Source organism: Euleptes europaea, chromosome 7, assembly GCF_029931775.1.
Source record: "Euleptes europaea isolate rEulEur1 chromosome 7, rEulEur1.hap1, whole genome shotgun sequence".
In the NCBI taxonomy this organism is placed as follows: domain Eukaryota; kingdom Metazoa; phylum Chordata; class Lepidosauria; order Squamata; family Sphaerodactylidae; genus Euleptes; species Euleptes europaea.
Window position 1 is genome coordinate 11,194,670 of NC_079318.1, and position 22,377 is coordinate 11,217,046.

At 43.4% G+C, this 22,377-nt stretch overlaps 1 protein-coding gene across 1 annotated transcript in view; it reads right to left on the bottom strand.

Annotated features, from left to right (window-relative positions):
• RMND1 (required for meiotic nuclear division 1 homolog) overlaps positions 1 to 22,377 on the bottom strand; it is a 33,249-nt gene that overhangs the window by 8,100 nt on the left and 2,772 nt on the right. Inside the window, exons 2-8 of the mRNA XM_056853659.1 lie at positions 20,621 to 20,729; positions 12,867 to 12,942; positions 12,532 to 12,571; positions 9,246 to 9,346; positions 6,251 to 6,357; positions 5,278 to 5,342; positions 3,708 to 3,784 (exon numbers count right to left, since the gene is read on the bottom strand). Coding sequence (XP_056709637.1) covers positions 3,708 to 3,784; positions 5,278 to 5,342; positions 6,251 to 6,357; positions 9,246 to 9,346; positions 12,532 to 12,571; positions 12,867 to 12,942; positions 20,621 to 20,729 — 575 coding nt within the window. The remainder of the gene's footprint in view (positions 1 to 3,707; positions 3,785 to 5,277; positions 5,343 to 6,250; positions 6,358 to 9,245; positions 9,347 to 12,531; positions 12,572 to 12,866; positions 12,943 to 20,620; positions 20,730 to 22,377) is intronic.

Sequence of the window (22,377 nt, forward strand, 5' to 3'; positions counted from 1 at the left end):
ATTCCTCATTAGACACCATGGTGTATTCCGCCAGAGCAATGGCCACCACTGTGGCCATTAGAAGAGCCCTGTGGGTCCGACCCTGGCAGGTAGAACACCGCTCCAAAATAGTGTTAATGGGTTACCCATATCAAGGCAGCAAGCTGTTTGGGGATTCCTTGGAGTCTAGCTTGGTGGAAACCAAGGATAAGAAGAAGGCCCTCCCCAAGGTCCTGCGTAGAGACAATAAATACCCAAATCAGACTCCCTTTCGGTCCTTTCATACCCTGTGTAAGCTCTAGTCCCATGATAATCCCATAAACAGACATCCATGGCAACCCCCCTCCCAGGAGCTGTCAGGGCGCTAAGAAACTGCCCACGAAGGGCAGTCTAAACTGTTCCCTGTTTACAGGATACAATGCTGGCCAAGGCCAGCATCTGGAAAAACCACAACATTCCTTTCTCAGACCAGGCCTGACACCCTTTCACGTTATAGATTGGAAAATAGGAGAGGTCAGTGGAACTCCCAGCATGGTTACTTTCGCAGAGGAGGGCGCTTTTCAAGATCCTCCCGTTTGTCCAATTTCCAGTCAGCTAGAGGGGATAAAAAACCCCGGCAACCCAAACAGTGACTCCCTCCCACAGCCTGTGGGGGGCAGGCTGAATTTTTTCCTGGACCAGTGGTCTTCCTCCCACCCAGACTCCTGGGTAATGCGAATAGTGTCACTGGGCTACCAAATGGAGTTCTCCAGAATTCCTCCAAAACGGGTGGTATCTTCCCCATGTCCTGCGAACAAAGAAAATCAGCTGAGAACGTTGGCTTCCATACAACATCTCGCGGACATCCATGCCATTGAGGAAGTCCCTCTCCCAGAATGAAGATCAGAAATCTATTCTATCTTCTTTACAGTTCCAAAAAGAGACGGGAGTTGATGAGCCATTCTCGATTTAAAATTTCTGAACAAATTCATCCATTGAAAGAAGTTCAGGATGGAGACACTGAAGTCAATCTCAGAGGCTCTCAGACCAGGAGACTTCCTCACCTCAGTGGATCTCAGGGAAGCTTCATATCCCGATCCACCCCTCCCGCCGCAGGTTTCTCCGTTTTCAGTTTCACCATCAACATTACCAATTCCCTCCCGTTCGGATTGACCTCCGCACCATGGGTATTCACCAAAGTCATGATAACTCTGGTGGTACTTGCGAGCAAGAGGGCATAAGAACCCACCCCTACCTTGACGATCTTCTGATTTGTGCTTCATCAGAGCCAAGATCATACAGCCATAGTCCTGCAGATGCTCGCAGATCACGGTTTCCTGACGAACTTCGAGAAGAGTCAGCTGGCACCATCCCAAAATATTCGGCATTTAGGTGTCTACATCAACACCTCCTCCAACCTACTCATCTTGCCAGAGGACAAGATCCTCAAGATAAGCACCATAGCCAAGAAGACCATTGCAGCCAGATCATCTCGACTAATGTTCTTGGCCAAACTCCAAGGCCTGATGATAGCCTGCATCCCATCTGTTTAGTGGGCGAGATTGCATGCGAGACCCCTTCAGGGTTTCCTCAACCTTTACCAGAAGGACATCACTCGGAAACGCGACAAGAAGTTAGTTGTGCCTGAGCAAGTGAAATCCAGCCTCACGTGGTGGTCGAACCCCAAGAACCTAACCAGGGGGTTGCAGTTCATCAGGCCTACTCCAGTAGAGATAATCACCGATGCTTGCCTCTCGGGATGGGGAGCCATGCTCCTGGGTCAACTGGCTCAGAGTGTGGAACTCCTGGAAAAGGAAACTCCACATCAACGCCCTCGAGACCAGAGCCATACTAAAGGCCTTGAAATTCTTTCAGCCTCAGATTCAGGGGGCGGACCTCCTAGTCAGAACAGACAATGTGGCCGTAAAGGCACACATCAACAAACAGGGGGGCTCCTGCTCCGCGATACTCAACAAGGAAGCCAGATGGTTGATGTTCTGGGCCGAAGCCAACCTGTCTTCCATTTCAGCAGAGCACATTCAGAGCACCCTGAATGTGCAGGCGGACTGGCTCAGCAGGGAAACCCTGAGCGAAGCCGAGTGGTCTCTCCACCACGAAGTGTTCCATCAGATCTCCCTACGATTCGGTCATCCAACAGTGGATCTGTTCGCAGCACGCAGAAACCAAAAGCTTCCAAGATTCTTCTCACGGTACAAACAGTACGGAGCGAACAGCCCGATGCCCTGGTGGCTCCATGGCCCAGCAAACCTCTTTATGCTTTCCCCCGCTCCCCCTGATACCACAAGTGCTACGCCGCATCCGGTTGCTGGAGGCATTGGCCATTCTAGTGGCACCCTATTGGCCACGCTGACCGCGGTTTCCAGTCCTGATGGAACTGTCCACCCAGGAGCCTTGGAGGCTGCCAGACAGAGAAGATCTTCTCCATCAGGGTCCAATTATACACCCCAGCACAGGCTGGTACAAGCTGACCGCCTGGGCATTGAAAGGAACAGGTTCCTAGCCCTAGGCTATTCTCCAGAGATCACTGAAACCATCCTAGCGTCTCGGAGGCTTTCCACAATTAGAATATATAACACCTCTTGGAAGGCCTTTGCAAGGTGGAGCCGTTGCAAACACATCAACCCATTGAAACCACGCGTAATTGACATCCTTTCCTTTCTGCAGGATGGATGCAAACAGGGGTTGAAGGCTTCCACGCTTCGCAGACAGTTAGCTGCCATCGCCACCATAGTACCCAAGGCCTCGGGGTTTCCAATTACCAAGCACCCTCATGTACAGGCCTTCTTAAAGGGCGTTACCCTGATCTCTCCCCCGGTCAGCCATAGGTTCCCTACATGGAGCTTACATACGGTCCTGACAGCGCTAACCAAGTCACCGTTCGAGCCTCTTCGCCAGGTGGAGCTTAACTGGCTCCGAATGAAAACTCTATTCCTGACAGCAGGCCCGTAGGGTTTCGGAACTTAGTGCCTTTTCCATTAGGCTGGGTTTGTGTACTTTTCATGCAGATAAGGTGGTGCTGAGACCAGATCCGCCCAAAAATCAATTCTAGGTTTCATAGGGAACAGGAGATAGTGCTGCCCTCCTTTTGTCCAAATCCAAAGACATCAAAGGAAAGGGAGTGGCATTCCCTAGATTTAAGAAGGGGTCTGCGGATTTACATTAGACACACAGGCCCTATTAGGACAGATTCACTTTTCATCAATCTTTCCTCACCAAACAAGGGAAAACCCATGTCACGGGCTGCAGTTAGCAGAACCATCACAAAGTGTATTTCTCAGGCCTACAAATACAGTAGTCTACCAGTTCCCCCTAGAATTACTGTGCACTCCATCAGGAGCGCGGCCAATTCCACCGCATTTGATCGCAGGGCCTCGGTGGAAGAAATATGTAAGGCCGCAATGGTTTTTGAACTGGAGAAGAAAGGGGGCGTTTCCCAGGAGACAGGAAGTGGGAGTGAAAGCTTTTTAAGTCCTGCCTCCCTAAGCAAGCGATGCCGAAACACCCAATCATAGATGCCCTTCGTATCTTAGAGCAGAAGGAGCCTTCACGGTGGGTATCCAAGGCTCATTCCCTCTACAAGCCCCCCCCCCACTTCAAAATTCATAGGAATTTGAAATCTCTATTGGAAACTGTGGACCAAGTTGATCTACACACTCAAATCAAATTGGCTGCTAGACTCCAACCTGTCTCCCCTCCACCCACCCCTGGCCTTGTTTTTATGAAGTTACCTTAAGGCAAACAATTCCCCTATTTTCTGCATCACATCAGCATGAGAGAGTTTCACTTTCCTTCTTGATTTTAGTATCTGCAAAAAGTTAGCAATAAGTCATTGGGGTGTGCATACTTTGTCAAGAGTTGGTGAGCAGCAAAATAATAATCTATATCAATCGTTCAATGACTTCCTGAAACGTATCCCTTATCAGGACTGCTTGGGACCAGAAGTGGTCCATATTTTGGATCTTTCTGTATTTTGGAATATTTGCATATACATAATGAAATATCTTGGAGATGGGACCCAAGTCTAAACACGAAATTCATTTATGTTTTATATACACTTTATACACATAGCCTGAATGTAATTTTAAACAATATTTTTAGTAATTTTGTGTACATTGAACCATCAGAAAGCAAACCAGCCTGCTGCTTGAGGGCCCGTGAGTAATGCCTGCATGCCAGCTCAATATGTCTGGTTTTCGGGTCATTCCAGATATCAGATGTCTGGATAAGGGACACTCAACCTGTACAGGCACTCAACAGAAAACAGTACATTTGTCATTCAAATGGTACAAAGAATTTCATTTTTAAAAAGAAAAAGGTAATTGGATTATTTGGATACAACAGTGGTTATTATTTTTATGCATAACTTGCTGACATATTTTGCTACTTGGGTTGAGGCTGGAAGATTGGGGGGGTGGAAAGCAGGAGAAAGAAGAGAGGAGGTATAGCCTGATCCCACCAACAATGTACTCTATTACTAGATCCTGCTTAACATCTTTCTTCTATTTACAGAATAGTTGACTCTGCATGGGTAACACCACAAAGGGAATATCTTTGAGATTTTAAAATTATTATTGCCATAGCTGAAGCTCTTTGTAATTATGTGTTCATATTATACTTTTTCACAGGAAAAGAATGAAATTTTGGGAAGTCTATACCAGGATACAAAGCGCGGTTTTTCACTTGGAGCCATTCCTATGCTTCTTTGTAGGAGTCCCTTTTCCTGCAGATGGGACTCATATACATTAAGTGACTGATCTGGTAATTCCAAGCACCACAGGAGAAATCCCAGGCTGTCAAGTCCATCTGGAGTAAAACTGCCATATTTAGCTAGCATTCATGGGAACAACTTACTGTCCTCCTTTTCCAGTGAGAGAATTATTATATTATTGCTTTCACCCTGAGATTTCTACCTCTTAGGTTTGGATTTTCATTCTAAAGCATGTGGCAGGCTGGGTAAACATAAGAAGTTGCCTTCATCCTCCTTTGCACTGCTGCATAATTATTTCTGAACAACTTCCCACTAAAATCTGCCAATACGAGGATTCGTAATTAATTTGAAATCACACACTTACTGAAATATAATATTCCTGTAAAGTACACCAAAACTGGTTTAATAACTGCATCAGGGAATGTTTTTTTTTTCCTGGTTACAACATAAATATTTAAATTAAGTACCTTAAATATTTTGTGCTCCTATATTCAAGTTTACAATGAAATTTCAGTCCAAATATATAGCCAAAAATGTGTGCCTGTCTGCCTCTGTTTATTCAGTATAAATAAATGAAAAATATCAAATACCTCCGGTATTGACTGGATAGATTCTACAAAGTTATCCAAGGATGCTTCCCAAATGGCCAGTTTTACTACAGAGGGGGGAAAATACAAGAGGCATGCTATACATGTTCACTGCTTTAAGTATTGTCACAAAATAAAATTCCTATTGTGATTCCAAACATTAGGCTGTCTTGACTTTCCAAGTAGCCTAAAAAAGTATGCCAGAGTTGTGCATTAATTTAAAGTTTTTAATACAGTCCTATTTCAAACAGTTCAGCCTTGCAGCATCAGGATTCAATTGACCAAATCTGTTACAGCAATGCAAACTTCTTCCAGGATACGGTTTGCATACCTCGACACTTATTTCTGAAGTTCAGTTCTCTAATGCAGAAGTAGCTTTGCACTATATTAAGGTTTGCTTGCCTAAGCGCACATCTGTGATTTAACTATGTAAACATTCATTTGAGGAGTAAAATGTTCTGCATTTGTCAAATGTACAGACATGACAAGCTTGTATCCAACCATCTATGCATGGAAGAGACATGGCATTTCCTGTGCTGCTCTCTGTTTCTCTCTGCTCTTGAAGCTCCTCCTATTGACCCCTGGAGAGAGCATTCCTGGGTGAGAAACCCCATGCAAAGGGATAACCACATGGATTGGGGGACAAGAGTGAGGGGGATGAAGTTGCACCCTCCTTTCAGCAGAGCTGCACCTGCAGAAGAGGGAGGAGGAGCAATATCACCCCCTTGTCCCTCCTCACTCCAGTCCTCTGACTTGCATACCCATTGCTCTGTGCAGCTTCTGCAGCTCCAAGAATGTTGTTTCTGGGGGCCAGAGAGATTGCAGGAAGGGAGAAGAACATGGGGTAATGCTGCATTCTGTGCATTGATAACTAGATACAAGCCAAAATTTCCTCCTTTCTACCACCTATTACATAGCCTAAATTATTATGGAAATTAAGAGAACGATGACTAAGGGCAGTATGCATACAACTTACCAGAAAGGCAAAGAGCATTTGAAAAAGCAAACTTCTCTAGAGTAACTTCATCAATATCTAGTTCTGAATTAATCAGGATTTCTCCTCTATGAAGCTTTGATGGCCCTCTGTAAAGAGAAATGGGTTTCTGTTAATGGACTATATTGTTCAAACAGAACACAGATGGTAAAGAATCTATTATACATATTACACATAAGCCATATAGCCCTAACTGTGCTTTAAAAATACAAGTCTGAGCCCGGCAAACGGCTGTGCTACTTTAAATAGTCATGTCTGGCTCCAACGTGTCTTAGGCACCTGAAAAGGGGAAGTTTCAAAAGCTGCTCAATTACTTCCTTTCACTTCTTCCCATTGGAAATATTTTCTCCATTCGTTGGGGTCACTGGGGATGTGGGGGGAGGTAGTTGTTAATTTTCTGCATTGTGCAGGGGGTTGGACTAGATGACCCTGGTGGCCTCTTCCAACTCTATGATTCTATGATATAATATTATCTGTATTTTGTATATAGAGATTATTTATTATGTAATCGGTTTTATTGACAAGGTTTGCAGCTTATCTGGCTATTGTCGTAATAATAAAATCATTCATTCAAGATGTGTGATCAGTGGATATAAGTTTATGTACTTGATACTTCTGAAGAGCTCTCTGGTAAGAGGATGAAAGAAGGGAGTTCTTTCCATTCAGAGTTGTCTCATTTTCTCTATAAAAAGGTCTTCTGAAAATGAACAGAAGCTTCAGAAAGCTGCAAATCAGTACCTAAGATATTTGCGGAGTGCAATAAAAGTGAAGAACTACAGTAAAAGCTTTGTTAGCCAGATAACATGGTTAACAGATATACCCAGGGGCCCACCTGAATCAAAGTGTTCTGTCTGCCCAGCAGTGCTGTGCTCTTGCAGCCACCATGCTGGGATGGTAGCAGATCCCCATGACTCAGGTGGGGCAGTGTTAAGAAAGCAGCAGTGCCAGGCAGTTAGCGCTGCAGCAGGCATTGGGTCTCAGCCAGATCTCAGGCACAGCCACCGCCTACTTGACTCTGCTGCCCTTTTGCTGCTGGGTAAACTTTGTTAACCTGCAAACCCTATTCCCAGAGGTGCTAGTTAACAACTATTTTACTATGATCGTTTCTGGAGTTGTCCCCTATTAAAGGTTGTGTTGATCTGTTGCCCAAAACCTTAATATAGATTTATGAATTTTTAGAAGTCTCATATAACTTACAATTTAAAAAACAAAAGCTATTGCACAGCATTAAAAGATAACCAATACCAATTATTAATGTTTCTTCCAACTGTAAATTACCAAAAAATGAATTTCCTTCAATTTCAGCCTTCCACCAAACTTGACCAATTTACTGAATAAAACACGCCACCTTTTTCTGAAGAATGAGGACTGGGTGAATGGGATATTCACTAAATCCAAAGAAATGTCAAGGAATGCTAGGAAGCAATAATCATGCAGTTCATACAAGTGGAATATAAATATAAACCAACGATAATTACTGTTATTCAAGAATAGTCTTTACTTGTGAAACTGGTGAATACACAGCTATGCCATTTCATTGGTTCTGGGACACAGCCTGGCACAAAGTAACTCTAAAGGTAAAGGTAGTCCTCTGTGCAAGCACTGGGTCATTTCTCACCCATGGGGTGACGTCACATCACAATGTTTATTAGGCAGACTTTGTTTATGGCAGGGGTGGGGAACCTCAAGCCCGGGGGCCATATGCGGCCCCCGAGGACATTTTTTGTGGCCCTCGGGAGCTCCGGGGCCCTGCTGCAGAGGCGGGGCGCAGGGTGGCCCTCCCAGAGAGTGTTCCTGGCGCCATGGCTTACAGCGGTGCTGCGGTGCCCTTTTTTTTTTTTTGGACCTCCTCTCACCGACTGTCGGCTGTTGAGCAGCGAGAGGGAGGGGGAAAGAGGCTGGTGGATCCCGGTGGCAGAGCATGCATGCAGGAGCCGATCGGGCTTCAGGGGGGCCCTTTTGTGGACTCTGGGGAGGAGAGGGCATGGAGACTGGGCCCGGTCATGCGGGGCTCTGTGCGCCGCCGTGTGTGTGTGTGTGTGTGTGTGGGCAGGGGAGGCTGGGGCCCAGTCGCGCGGGGCCAGCGGGTGTGTGTGTGTGGGGAAGGCTTTTTTCTCTTTTCTTCCTCTTTTTCTGTCACTCTTTCTCCTTTCTCTCCCTCTCTTTCTCCCTCTTTTTCTGTCTCTTTCTTTGTCTCCCTCCGTCCTTTTCTTTGTCTCCCTTCATCCTTTTCTTTCTTTTTCCCTTTCTCTCCATTTCTTTCTCCCTCCCTCCTCCTTTCTCTGTTTTCATTCCTCCCTTGCAGATCGACTGTGGGCTGCGCCCCCCTGGCACCTCGTTTGCTCGGGCCCACTGCTGGCTGCCCTTCCGCCTGGGAGGGGGAGTGGGGGCACCCTGCAGGCCTTCTCTGTGTGGCCTCCCCTGGGGTTGCCAACCTCCAGGTGGTGGCTGGAGACCTGGCAACCCTAGCCTCTCCCCCCCCCCACCGGGAGATCTACATCTGGTATGGCCCCTGAATGATGTCATAAATGTGCAAATGGCCCTTGGAAGGAAAAAGGTTCCCCAGCCCTGGTTTACGGGGTGGTTTGCCATTGCCTTCCCCAGTCATCTACACTTTTTACCCCCAGCAAGCTGGGCACTTCAGGTCGTGAGCAGTACTTTGACTGCAGTACTGCAGCTTACCACTCTGCACCACAGGGATCCATCCAAAGTTACTCTACTCAGTACTAAAAAAATGTTGGGATTTGGCTTTTATGCATCCCTTATCTGCAAGAGGTGGATAGCAATAGTTTTTTACTTCACTAAGAAATTAAGAATTTAGCTACATTTGGGAGGTTATAGGACACTCAGATACTTTGGCAGAGAAGGACAGATACTGGATAATACATTCAGGAAGGAAATTTATGTCAGAAGATCCTGCTCTTACTGGTTTGTTTAGATGGTCAATGCTACACATTTATTACTTACAAATACTTACTCTCCTCTTCTGTAGTTAATCTCTTCATTCTCCCAATGAATCAAAGCAACTTCATATGGCTGAATTTCATGCCTTTCCAGTACTTGCATTATATTCTTCATCTAGAAAAAATATCCTGCATATTAAAATTGCTGACAAATACAATGTAATCATCCTATACCAATTCAGGTCATGAGGCTTGACCCTTGCTTGCAGGAACGTAGAGTTCTGTGGGCAGAACCACACATTACAAGGAAAACACAAGATTCCCAACTGCATGGCACCCTCATTTACATGGAAGAACTACTGGACAGGAACCAGTACATAGCCCTTTCCTTATTGTCAGTTCCCATCTGCAAATGATCACTGAGCCCATTGTTATTAGTTTCCCAACAAAGTTCTGAAAATGAAGAGAGGCAGGGAGCATTGGGGTGTGTGTGAGTTAAGCATCCCTGCCTCACACCGATTCTCCCCTCTGACACATTACCTCAACAAATGCAATGCTGGAAAAAAACAGAGTTTCACTTACCTGTAACTGTTGTTCATCTGATGGATCTTCTATGCAGTAACACATTGGGGACTGCGTAGGCGCAGCCCAGCCATGGATAAGATTTGTCAGCTTCTAGAAAATCTAACAGGAGAGTGCTCCCCCTCCCCTAGGGGCATGCATCTGCCCGCCCACCAGTCACATGACCCAGGAGGCGGGAGCACTCTTCCCTCCAGTTCTCCAACATACCGCCACGGAACCAACCACTATGTTGCAGAGAGGTCCCACAGCGGGGAAGGAAGGAGGGGTGTGTTACTGCATAGAAGATCCATCAGATGAACAACAGTTACAGGTAAGTGAAACTCTGTTTTTCATCTGAATGGCTTCTATGCAGTCCCACATTGGGAGAATAGCGAGCTCGCTTACCAGGAGGAGGGTGTGGGACTATCACCGAAAAAGCGATTGCAAGACGGCACGTCCCACAGCTGCTTCTCTAGCGGAGTCCACATCCACGGCGTAGTGCTTCATAAACGTGGACGGCGTGGACCAGGTAGCAGCTCTACAGATGTCCTGCAGATCACCCTTGGAGGAGAATGCGATGGACGCTGCATACACTCTGGTTGAATGTGCTCTAATCATATCGGGGCATTCCTGACCTGATAACTCGTAGGCCATTCTGATGGTTGAAGTGATCCATCTGGAAAGGGTCTGCGGAGAAGCACGACTACCTCTGTTGCGGCCACCGAAGCAGACAAATAAATTATTGTCTTTCCTGAAACTGTGTGTTCGTTTGATGCATCTCTCTCAGGGTGGGGAGCAGACCGACTGCGAATATGGCGTCGACGTCGAGAGGACGATCGACTCCAAGTGTGATGTCGACGTTCGATGCGGAGTGGACGGACCTCAAGAGGAGATACGCCGTGAGGCGGAGCGGCTACAATGTAGTGACCAACTTCGACGGGGCGGAGAACGATGTCGTTGTCGACAAACCTTCGAGGGCGGGACGCTGCGACGGTTGGATCGGCCCCGACTCGGGCTGCGGTGGCTAGATGCCAGCCCAAGTTCATCACCCACGCCGGCAAGATCAATGGTGGACTGCAGTTGGGCAATTTCACCCTGATCTTCCTTCGGCTCCGATACACCGGGTTGAGTCGCAGGTTGCTCGACCACCAAGGGCACGTCCTTGTATAGATGAACAAGGTGCTCCCTCATGAAGATCCTTTCCTCCTGGGCCCTGCTCGAAGTTGGAGCCGAGGGGGTAGCCAGGGTATGTGGAGGAGAGTCCTCAATGGTAATAGGTTGGCGCCCAGTAATGTCAGCGGCATGGGAAACCAAAGGGTGTGTGGAAATGGCTGCAGGTGACTTCGAGGAGCACGAAGGAGCCTCCTGACGAGAGGAACTCTGTGACGGGCCGCAGCCGCGGTCCTCTTCCTTTTGAGGCGCAATAAACTTAGCCGGTTGAATAATGGGAGTGGAAATTTTTTTCCGTGAAGAAGTTCCTCCCGCCTTACGTTGGGGATTTTCCAAAGGGGGCCCTTCAACCGACTGACCTTGTGCAGCTGTCGACGGCCCCGTATCCTTCGAATGACTACGATCTGGGCGAAGAGATTCCTTATAAAGGTGGGAGAGGAGACGAGTCGAACGGCTCTTCAGAGTTGCAGTAAGTTTAGCACAACTCTTGCATGACGCTGCAACATGAGCTTCTCCCAGACAGAGCAAACACTCTTTATGGGGATCTTTCTTCCCCATCTTCGCACCACAAGTGGTGCATTTTTTGAAAAGAGGGGCCTTTTGGGCCTCCATATCTCTTAGCAGAAGCTAACACGTCCTCTTTCCGTGGCGGCAGAAAGAGAACTGGAGGGAAGAGTGCTCCCGCCTCCTGGGTCATGTGACTGGTGGGCGGGCAGATACATGCCCCTAGGGGAGGGGGAGCACTCTCCTGTTAGATTTTCTAGAAGCTGACAAATCTTATCCGTGGCTGGCCTGCGCAGTCCCCAATGTGGGACTACATAGAAGCCATTCAGATGAACCTGAATTTGCTGAGGCAACACATAGTCCTCCCTACTGGCTGTCCTTCCAAAGTATCAACTATCCCCATTCTTCTCTTCGAGGTATAGCTTAATTTTTAATCACTAAATTGCAGTACAAATTATATCCTGAATTGCTTCGTTCAGAAGAATGACTAAAGATAGTGCAGGGGAAAATGGAGAATAGAATTTTCACTGCCTTTCCTATCTGGCAAGTAAAGTCTCGAATAAAACCAGTAAATATTGTACTAAAAGATACATGATTAGTAACTTCTGTTGGACATGATTAAATGCAGCACAAACATTTGATTTTGGGTAATTGCAGTGACACTATATAATTCATCAGTAGTTCTTTTAAAGCTCTCTGCAGCATTGTCCACATGAAAATATTTTAGGTGTTTCTTCGTGATATTTGTTCACTGCTTACACTGAGCTCCCAAGATTCCAAGTCATATCAGCCCTTGCCTTCCTTCAAAGCACTTACTGATTTCAGAAAGCTTCCTCCTCTTGCCTTCTCAAATAGATAATCCATGTTTCTTTACAACTGTTGCCTTCCTTAAACAGCCAAACTGTGAGGTTTCTCTGTGCTATAAGATCTTATCTATGGATCTCGTCTTGCCTTGGAAAGTCAATTTACAATCACCTGGTTGGCTACTGTGTGAACAGACTGCTGGATTTGATGGGCCTTGGTCTGTTCCAGTATGGCTTTTCTTATGTTCTTATGAAACATATTAAAATTATCAGACCTTTAGGTTCATACTCCAGCACACACCAAGATGTGGTTTCCACTTACTGTTTTCTCTTCAATGTTCCAGAAGACGACAGACCCTTCCCTGTGTTAACAGAATTGCAAGGAAGTTTTAGGTTTACATATTTAAACTATATTTCATGCTTAAACATGTATTACTGTTACAAGGCAAGTTGGAAGATAATGGTGGATGGGAGGAAGGAAGGAAGAAAAATGGAACAAAAATTGGGAAATAGGGACTGGAGGCAATCAAGAAAGTAGGAAAAACAGAAGGTGCAAAGGAGAATGCGAGTTACCCACTTGTTTAAACCTTAAGCGTTAAGCTTGTTTTAGTATTAAAATTTAAGTTCACATGCATTTTGCCAATTAGGTTTGCTTACCTGAAAAAAAAGATCATCCCAGGATCATACTCTTTCATTGAGTTTTCTGTGCCAATCACCAAAACATTTGCTGCATCTAATTTATAAGAAAGGGGATGTGACATCATATACAAGATGTGCTGTCAAAATATTTAGTGAAACAGTGCTAAGCAGAGTTACTGATGGGCCTCAGAAGGATATAACTTAATTAGAATTACATTGTTTATTAAACAAACAGAACAAAAACGATGGGGGAAATCAAGTGCTGCTTTTAAAAATAAAAAATTAAGGTACTAGGCCAAGTTCCATGAATTCTCCCAAATTATAATTTAATTCATTTTCTAATTAAAACTTACAACAGCTCCAGTTTTCCATAAATGTTAGTGGCATAATTTTTCAAGCAAAAAAGGAACCAGTTATTATTCAGTAGCTTGCATTAAACTATTTTAGAAAACATTGCACACAATCCTATCTACACATCAGTAAAGCTAAAGGGATCCATGCCAATTTCTACCATTGACCTAAATGGTAATAAAACACCTTCTATTCAAATATTTGATCTTAACTAGTTCATTAGAGCAATTGTATGTTACATACAATCACAGGCTTCCTTGGGAGGTGGTAAGCTCCCCTTTCCTGGAGGTTTTTAAGCAGAGGCTAGATGGCCATCTGTCAGCAATGCTGATTCTATGACCTTAGGCAGATCATGAGAGGGAGGGCATCTCAGCCATCTTCTGGGTATGGAATAGGGGTCATTGGGGGTGTGGGGGAAGGTAGTTGTGAATTTCCTGCATTGTGCAGGGGGTTGGACTAGATGACCCTGGTGGTCTCTTCCAACTCTATGATTCTATGATATGTTTCATTAGCTACACTTAGGTCACCCTCCAGCAGCACCACAAGCAAATCGGAATTATACTCATGTTAGTTTGTGTCATCAAGCGATCATAAAACTATGTACAGCTACATTGATTTTAGGAGACACCTATTCAATGTATTAATCTCTTTGTTCTCCTCACTACTGAACAAATCACCCTGTTCAACAGGACTGTATGATCACATGAACTAGTACAGGGCTAGAAATATTTACCAGATGCCTGTTAGTCAGGGACAGAAGCCAACATGCTGGGGAGATATCTAAGAACCAGCGAGAAGTGTGAATATAGTAATATGTTTCTCCTGAAAGATTTTCTAGGATTTTGCCCAGACCTTTGAAAAACATCTACAATATTCTACACCATAGCTACCTAACCTATCCAAAGATGATTTGGTATACAACTATTTGGTGCAGGCAGCTGGAAGCGAATGGAATTATAAGGCAAAACATGTGTCAGATCAAGTTCAAATCAGAGAAATATTGCCATTTTTTGTAGCACTGCTAAGTAGTATGACAAATACTTAGGGTGCCTGCACTAACACTTCCAGTTTACTGAAGATGCACACAATATAAGAACTCCTTAAAAAGAGGATGCCTATCACCAGTAGCTTTCCCCCCTACCCTTTCCTAGTACCTTGGTCTTAACATCCCTCATACACCCCAGGTTCTGTTTTCATCATTTCCCTTTACCAAATCCTTGCACACATGTGGAAAAAATATCATTACATGTTTCCACTTATTCCTACAAACAAGAAAAAAATAGGTGGCAAGAACATAGGGGATGGAGCCAAGGAATAAGGGAACAATGGTCCCTGAGGTGGACCCCAACCAACCAGAACCGTGGAGGCCAAAGGGTCTAATGAAGTAGCCCTTATTGTCTTCACAGGCAATGGGACAGGTTCAGGTGAAGATGGCTGAACCTTAGCCACCTCGTCTTCCAATGACTATGGGCTCAGAACTGGTGACCGAAGGGCAAGGGAGTACAGGGCTCAGCTGGACAAGGAGCAGGAGGTTTGGATAGAGAAGACCTCTTAGACAGTATATCCTCAGACCTGTTTGGCCTTCATTTTAATTTTCTTTGCGGATTATTCTGAATGCGTTTCGTAGAGTCAGCACTGGCTTTGGCGCCAACGAGGCCCTCAGATCCAACAAGGGAACAGAGGGTGCAGACACCACTGAGGGAGTTCGGACCTCAGCCTCCAGATCTTCAATCTTCATGACTGGCTGGTCTTTATCCAAGGCACCCAAGGCTTTCTCCCAAAGAAAAGCTTTCAGCCAGGAAGCCTTCTCCTGTCTTGCTTTCAGAGTAAACTGGCAGCCAATGGTACAGGCTGTAATATTGTGCGATTTGCCCAGGCAAGTCAGACACTGCTCATGGTCGTCAGACTGGGCTATTTTTAAACCACATTTCCCACATTTTTTAAATAATGCCATTTTGAAGAAGGAGAGGAGACTAATCTCACCAAGTACAGAGCGAATGGTTGAAGAGTTGAAGAAAAACAGTCTGAGGGGAAAAAATCAAAGAGCTAACTCGAGAGGGTCCTTTCTCCACAGTGGCAAAAAGACTGAGGGTCTTCCCACTCCATCATGTGCCAGATTGGGTGGGAAAATACCAGCACACGCCAGATGGGAGGGGGAGCGCTCCTGAAGCCTTAGAAAGAGCTAGAAAGCTTGAGAGAAGTCTTCGCAGCTGGCCTGCGCAGTCCGTGTAGGACTGCACAGAAGCCACAAAGAGGAACTGTCTCATGGAGCTTTGCCATCCTCATCCTGGCCAACAGTCATACTGTCTTCCATTTGACAAATTTACCTCAAACATCTTCAAAAAAACATTGTGAACATGATCAGAGTTTTCATATTTTTACAGTTCAGACAAAACAGTTCTATATTTTTGCTCACTCTAATATTTACAACCTGTAATCTTTTACCACTTTTTTCTTGCAGCTCAATAAAACAAGTAAATTAAAGCTGAGCAGAACCTTGACATAATAAAAATATTAATACAATTAAACACCATTAGAACCAGTCAGGAAAAGGCCCATCTAAATAGTATAGGCTTACTTAAACTTGCTCCCATTTTCACGCAAATTAACTCCCTGGGAATCATCCCGAGAGATTGGAGACATGCTATTATAGTTCCAATCTACAAAAAAGGGGTAAAAGACAATCCTGCAAACTTCCATCCTATTAGCCTCCTATCAGTTCCAGGCAAAGTTTATGCGGCCACCCTATTAAACAGATTGAAAAAATGGGTGGATACAGAGGCAATTCTTCACCCTGAGCAGATAGACTTTAGGAAAGGTGCCTCTGTACTAGACCACTTTCTTATCCTGAAGAGGGTCAGTGCCTTTCAAGTGACTATGCTCTTAGAATTGACCCCTTCCAGAAAAGTGGTATGTTATCTTATTCAGATAGTCATCTACTAAGCAGGACTCAACTACTTTACTCACTTAAAAAGTCTTTTTATTGATGTACTCCAATGTAATTATGTATATATATGTGTATATGCAAGAATTTTAAAATCTTAACATTCAGTAATAATGTATACAATAAAGCAAGCAAGTTCTACATACTATTCAGTTTTAAAATCCAATACTTAAAATATAACAGTTAAAGAAGTCTGATTTAGTTCAAAGTATCTAATTCACATTTTAGAATAATGTATTTGTAAAGCCATACATACCAACATCCTCTTCTTAGACCCTTTGAGAGAGGTCTGAAGTTCTAGCCCTCTCCTTGCCTGTATTAACACTATTTCAATCCCCTCTAATGAGGTTGACTTTGAGAATAAAATAATTCTCATTTCTACTGCACATGCTCAGTGGCTTTCCCCTGCATGACCACATATGGACATCCTCCTCTATCAGGGTCTCCTGCTATACTATAGACAGCTAGTTTTGAGCTTTACCTTTTCTTTACATTCTCAATTTTACCATCATTCTCATCTACAGCAAAATCCGGTGAGATTGAACCCATTCATTTATCAATAGCATCACGTTTTCATGTTTAAATCATAAAATACATCATTTCATCTCAATCAGCATATTTCTAGATGACCCTTTGCTGAACTCACATGGAGTACTAATTGGATCATTACACACTCATCGTCATGAAAAAATAATTCTCAAACACCTGTTCTCATGAAAATATAATTCTCAAACAGCTGTTCTTTGCACTCAGTTCAATACTGAGAATTATAAGTTTCTCGTTTCCTAAGCTGGAAAGGGTCATAGAAGGAGAAGAAAAATACTGCTAGCACACCTGTGCTGACACTGCAGATTTAGAAACACAGACCTCTGACAAAGACGATCCTGGCTTTTCTGTCCTTTTAAAAGGAAACGTAAGCCTCTGCTGTATTGTTTGCAGTTCATATGTGTAGCTAGATGTTATAGTGAATAATTCTACATATGTACAACACCAATATCATAGTACATGTGTTCTAATATGTCAAAGCCTGTAACAATCCTTTACCATCTTGCTGAGAAATACTCTGCTTTTCCTGGAGGCAGACTATACTCTGCATTTATGAATCTTCGTGCAGCCTTCGATTCAATTTTGAGAACCCATTTATGGACCAAGCTTGCAAGGACTAACATAGAGGGCAGACTCCTATGGTTAACTTTAAAATTACATGAAAATCAGATAGCGCAAGTCCATTATGGAGCAGAGGGGCAATAGAGAGATTACTTCCTACTTGCAAGGGGAGTTAGGCAGGGTTGCTTATTAGCCCCTTTACAGTTTAATTTCTATATAAATGACCTGGTTCCTTACATCAAAAAGCTGGGAGGGAAATTCCAATCTTGTTATACGCTGATGACGCACTATTACTCTCAAGGTCAGAGTCAGGACTCAGGGCAGCAATAAATGTGTTTGCCAAATACTGTAACAAGGAAGATCTCTCAATAAATTACCAGAAGTGTAAAATTTTGAGGTCCTCTAAAATGACTTCTGGCAGTCTAAAAACGTGGCAGGTCATGGGAGGGAAGACTGAGCAAGTCCTCCATTTTAAATATCTAGGAATCGTCTTCAGCTACAATCTCTCATGGAACACCCACGTGTGCTTAGCATCCCAGGCAGCCAAGATCTCCTCCAGAGCACTCCTGAGATTTTTCCATACAAAAGGTGCCAAATTCGTTCCCACAGCCCTCAAAGTATCTAATACGGCCCTCAGTTACTATTTAGTGCCAGTATCTGGACCAAGGGAGTGAAAAATTAGACAGCACACAGTCCTACTTCCTACGTACTATCCCAGGGGTATCAGGATGTGTGGCAAGCACAGCACTCAGAACTGAATTTGCACAGCGCTCCCTGGAAGCTAAAGCTTGGCTTGAGGCTCTAAAAATGAGGATTAAAATGTCTTTTACCGATCCCAATGCACAGAGTGGCTTCCTACACCTGATTGCCAAAGACAATTACACCAGCTCCAGGGAACACCTAATAAATAGTAATTTAAACTTTTTAGGTCTTCCTCTGCAACCTCCGATTCATTCCAGTAAGCAAAAATTCAGCAGTAAAATAAGAAGACTTTTTAACTTGGATTTCGGTAGTACTCAGTGCAGAGCGCGTAGAGTCTGTTCCACTGTTACAATGGGAAATTTCTCCACCAGAAGTTCTTCCCATGTACTTTAATCTCTTAACTTCCCCGGCTCAAAGACGTGCTTTCACCCTAGCAAGACTAAATGCATCCCCCACGCAGGTTTTAAATGGTCACTTTCTAAAAATCCCATTCAGCGACCGCCTGTGTGACTGCAGAGTTGGTGAAATTGAAACCCTAGGGCACCTACTTCTTTTTTTGTAAATATTGGAATAAGGAGAGAACCAGGTGGATCACACCCATTCTAACAAACTATAAACTTCCTCTAGAACGCTGGATCGTCCCTTTTCTCTTATCAGATCTAGAGGTGGATACTGAGAAAATTTACCAGGTGGCAAAATACCTAAGTAATGGCATTAAAACTGTCCTACTAAATGATACAGGTATTTTGCTCCAAGAGGTATTGTTGAACTTGTATAATTTTATTATATGTATTTTATGTATTTATGAATTTTAGGTATTTTATAAGTTTATACGCCTTGACCTGGATGGCCCAGGCTAGCCTGATCTCGTTAGATCTCAGAAGCTAAGCAGGGTCAGCCCTGGTTCGTATTTGGATGGGAGACCACCAAGGAATACCAGGGTTGCTGTGCAGAGGAAGGCACTGACCACCTCTGTTAGTCTTTTGCCATGAAAACCCCAAAAGGGGTCGCCATAAGTCGGCTGCAACTTAAAGACACTTTACACACACACACACACAAGTTTATACATATGCGCTTGTGTATTTGCTTATGGCTTCGTTAATGAGCAATAAACCAAACTCAGTATAGGCTTACATGGCCAGAAGAATTGGATGAGAGAAGAGGCAGCCCTTACTTCAACTGGAAGCCTAGTCCGTAAAGATGGGGCCACCACAGAAAACATTCTTGCCAAACAGTCATAGATCTCACTTCCTTGAAGGAGAAAAAAAGATGGCAAACCTTGTGAGGATCTTAATATCCATATAAACTCATATGGGGAGATTCAGTCCTTCAGATTTTGGAATTCACTATTTACTCATGTTTTGCAGAACATGTTTTGCATATACTTATGATACAATCAATGTGAACAACTAGTTTAAAGAGCTCGGCATCATTATTCTCAACACAAAACTTTCCATAATCTGATGCTGCCAATAATCTACTTAATCTCCTCTAACATTCACAGTCCTTACTCAATCCTTATCCAGTTATCCATTCTCCACCAAAGGTCTGGATGATCCAACTCCCTTAAAGTTAAGGATATCTATGAAACTTCTGCATACAGCAGAAGGCTTTAGTGGCTTCAAGGCACTACATAGTATTAGTCTAAAAAACATAGTTTAGGCAATATAGTGCAAAGCTTTCTTTATATCCCAAAGAGCTAGGAAAAAAACTGTTTACATTTCCATAAAATGTCAGGTCGCTTGACTAAAACATGCACATATGAACTGCTAGTAGTTGCACAGAGGAAAATACCAGTGCTACTTGAGTATAGGTCTCAAAAACAAATGCGCCATTTTTCTCTTTTCAGATTAAATTTATAGGGATTTCCAGAAGGATGCCAACAGAAATTCTTGGGGAAATTCTGTTCGGCAGAGACATCGCACACAGCTTAAGTTATACTCTATTTTATTCTTCAGTTAAAATGCTAATATTTAATGCTTAATCCAAGTGTTACATGAGCCCATTCCTCAACATGCTCATTTCTATGGATTCTGCCCATAGGCATATTGTGCTCTGTACATCAGTTATTTCAGAATATTTTCTTATCAGCTCCTTCACCAGAGGTTAAACAGAAGTTTGGGAGTGAAGGAGTGGGAGAGCTGCAAATATGCAAAAGGACGGAGGGGAAAAACCCAGTAAATATCTGTTTACTGATCAGCAACCCTTGTGCTAAAATCCTGTACTGCTCTTTCAAATGAAGAAAGCTTAAGGAAATTATTGTAGGGAACAGTACATAGGGAATCACTCTGCATATGTGCTTTTGCATCGACCATACATTTCTTAGAAGCAGGCAGGTTCTGACGAAGTGGCACTCGGGCTACATTGTATCAAACACTGGATGATGTTTCACGTGGTTGTTTCTTAAATCCCCTTCCAATTCATGCACTATTCAATTCATATACTCGTTCCCAAGGTTTCAATTGTTAGAAATTATAATTTTATAAACAAAAAGAATGCTACTTTCTATGCAAAAAAATCTGGAATACACTATGCAAGGTAATATGGCACCAAGGAAATAATGTTTCAAACAGAGAAACTTGTTAGCAATACTACACTGCTAAAAAGAACTTTATTCACCCAACTCACAATTTATTTTAAGAAGAAAAACTGTTAATCAGAAGCCTACCTCTAGGTAATGTTGTTATTTCAACATATCCCTGTGATGTCAGGTCATGGCTTAGGTTACCAAGATGATATTCGTCTGCTGTTGCAAAGGCTGTGCACTGCATAAGATCCTGTGCCAAAGGAACAAAGGTTAGTTTAAGAAAATAATGAAGTACATCCTAGTATTTTGCTAGTAGGTGGCTATATAGTGTTATGTAATAAGTCACTGCACTTCACAAATCCTATATGCTACACACCTGAATCTTAATTTTGGTGTTCAAACTGAAAACCCCTCACCAATATCAATGATGTAGGGTTAGATCTATAAAATATTACAAGAAACCTGTTTATTTCGTCCCTATAGTTCTTGATTAAGAACAAAGTCCAAGTGCAGGTGCCTCAGGAGAATTTGCAGCTAAGAAAAAAAAGCATATCCCTTTATGTAAATATGTTTTTTAAAAAACTTTATGCATACCAAGGCTGCATTCTTATGCACAAGTAGCCAAGTGTAAACCTCACTGAAATTATTGTCGAAGGCTTTCACGGTCAGAGTTCATTGGTTCTTGTAGGTTATCCGGGCTGTGTAACCGTGGTCTTGGAATTTTCTTTCCTGACGTTTCGCCAGCAACCGTGGCAGGCATCTTCAGAGTAGTAACACTGAAGGACAGTGTCTCTCAGTGTCAAGGGTGTAGGAAGAGTAATATATAGTCAGAAAGGGGTTGGGTTTGAGCTGAGTATTGTCCTGCAAAAGTATTGTCCTGTAAGTATCAAGATAATGTGCTAATGAGGGTATGGTATGTTAATATGGAACCATTGTATCCTGAAGTGATCTGTTAATGTGTGTAATCCAAAACTAATCTGTATGGCTATTGTTGAATGTTGTCTTTGTCTGGAGAATGAATAAGGCTTGGCTTCCTGCCCTGAAAAACCTCCAGACAAAGACAACATTCAACAATAGCCATACAGATTAGTTTTGGATTACACACATTAACAGATCACTTCAGGATACAATGGTTCCATATTAACATACCATACCCTCATTAGCACATTATCTTGATACTTACAGGACAATACTTTTGCAGGACAATACTCAGCTCAAACCCAACCCCTTTCTGACTATATATTACTCTTCCTACACCCTTGACACTGAGAGACACTGTCCTTCAGTGTTACTACTCTGAAGATGCCTGCCACAGTTGCTGGCGAAACGTCAGGAAAGAAAATTCCAAGACCACGGTTACACAGCCCGGATAACCTACAAGAACTCACTGAAATTACTTGCTTCCAAACAAATATGCACAAGACTGAGCCATTAGTTAACATATTTATTTTTATAACATTTTTTTCTAAATCAACTAATTAATTGAATACCTATTATTTCAGCCCAAGTATTCCAATTAAACTTAAGGTTCTACTCCCTTTGTTCCCTCCCTATCATAGCAGAATGCTCTAGAATGGAAGCTTTTTTTTTTTGCAACATTCCCAACATTTCATATAATAAAAAGTGTGTGTGTATGGGGGGGGGGGGGCGCAACGATTTAGTAGCAGCTTGATTTACTGCAGAGATTAGCATTGTCTCATCCAAGGTGTAAAAAGTAACATTTGGTCTATGCAAACACCAACAACAGAGCCTGAACATTTCTACATCCAGCAGGTGGTGCTAGATATCAAAGAAAAGGGGCACAGCCTGAGTTAGTGCGATCTTTGAGACAATACTGTGCCATGGGCGGGGGGGGGGGGGGGGTCCAGCTCCACTTTGCCCTGCTTTTTTAAGACAAG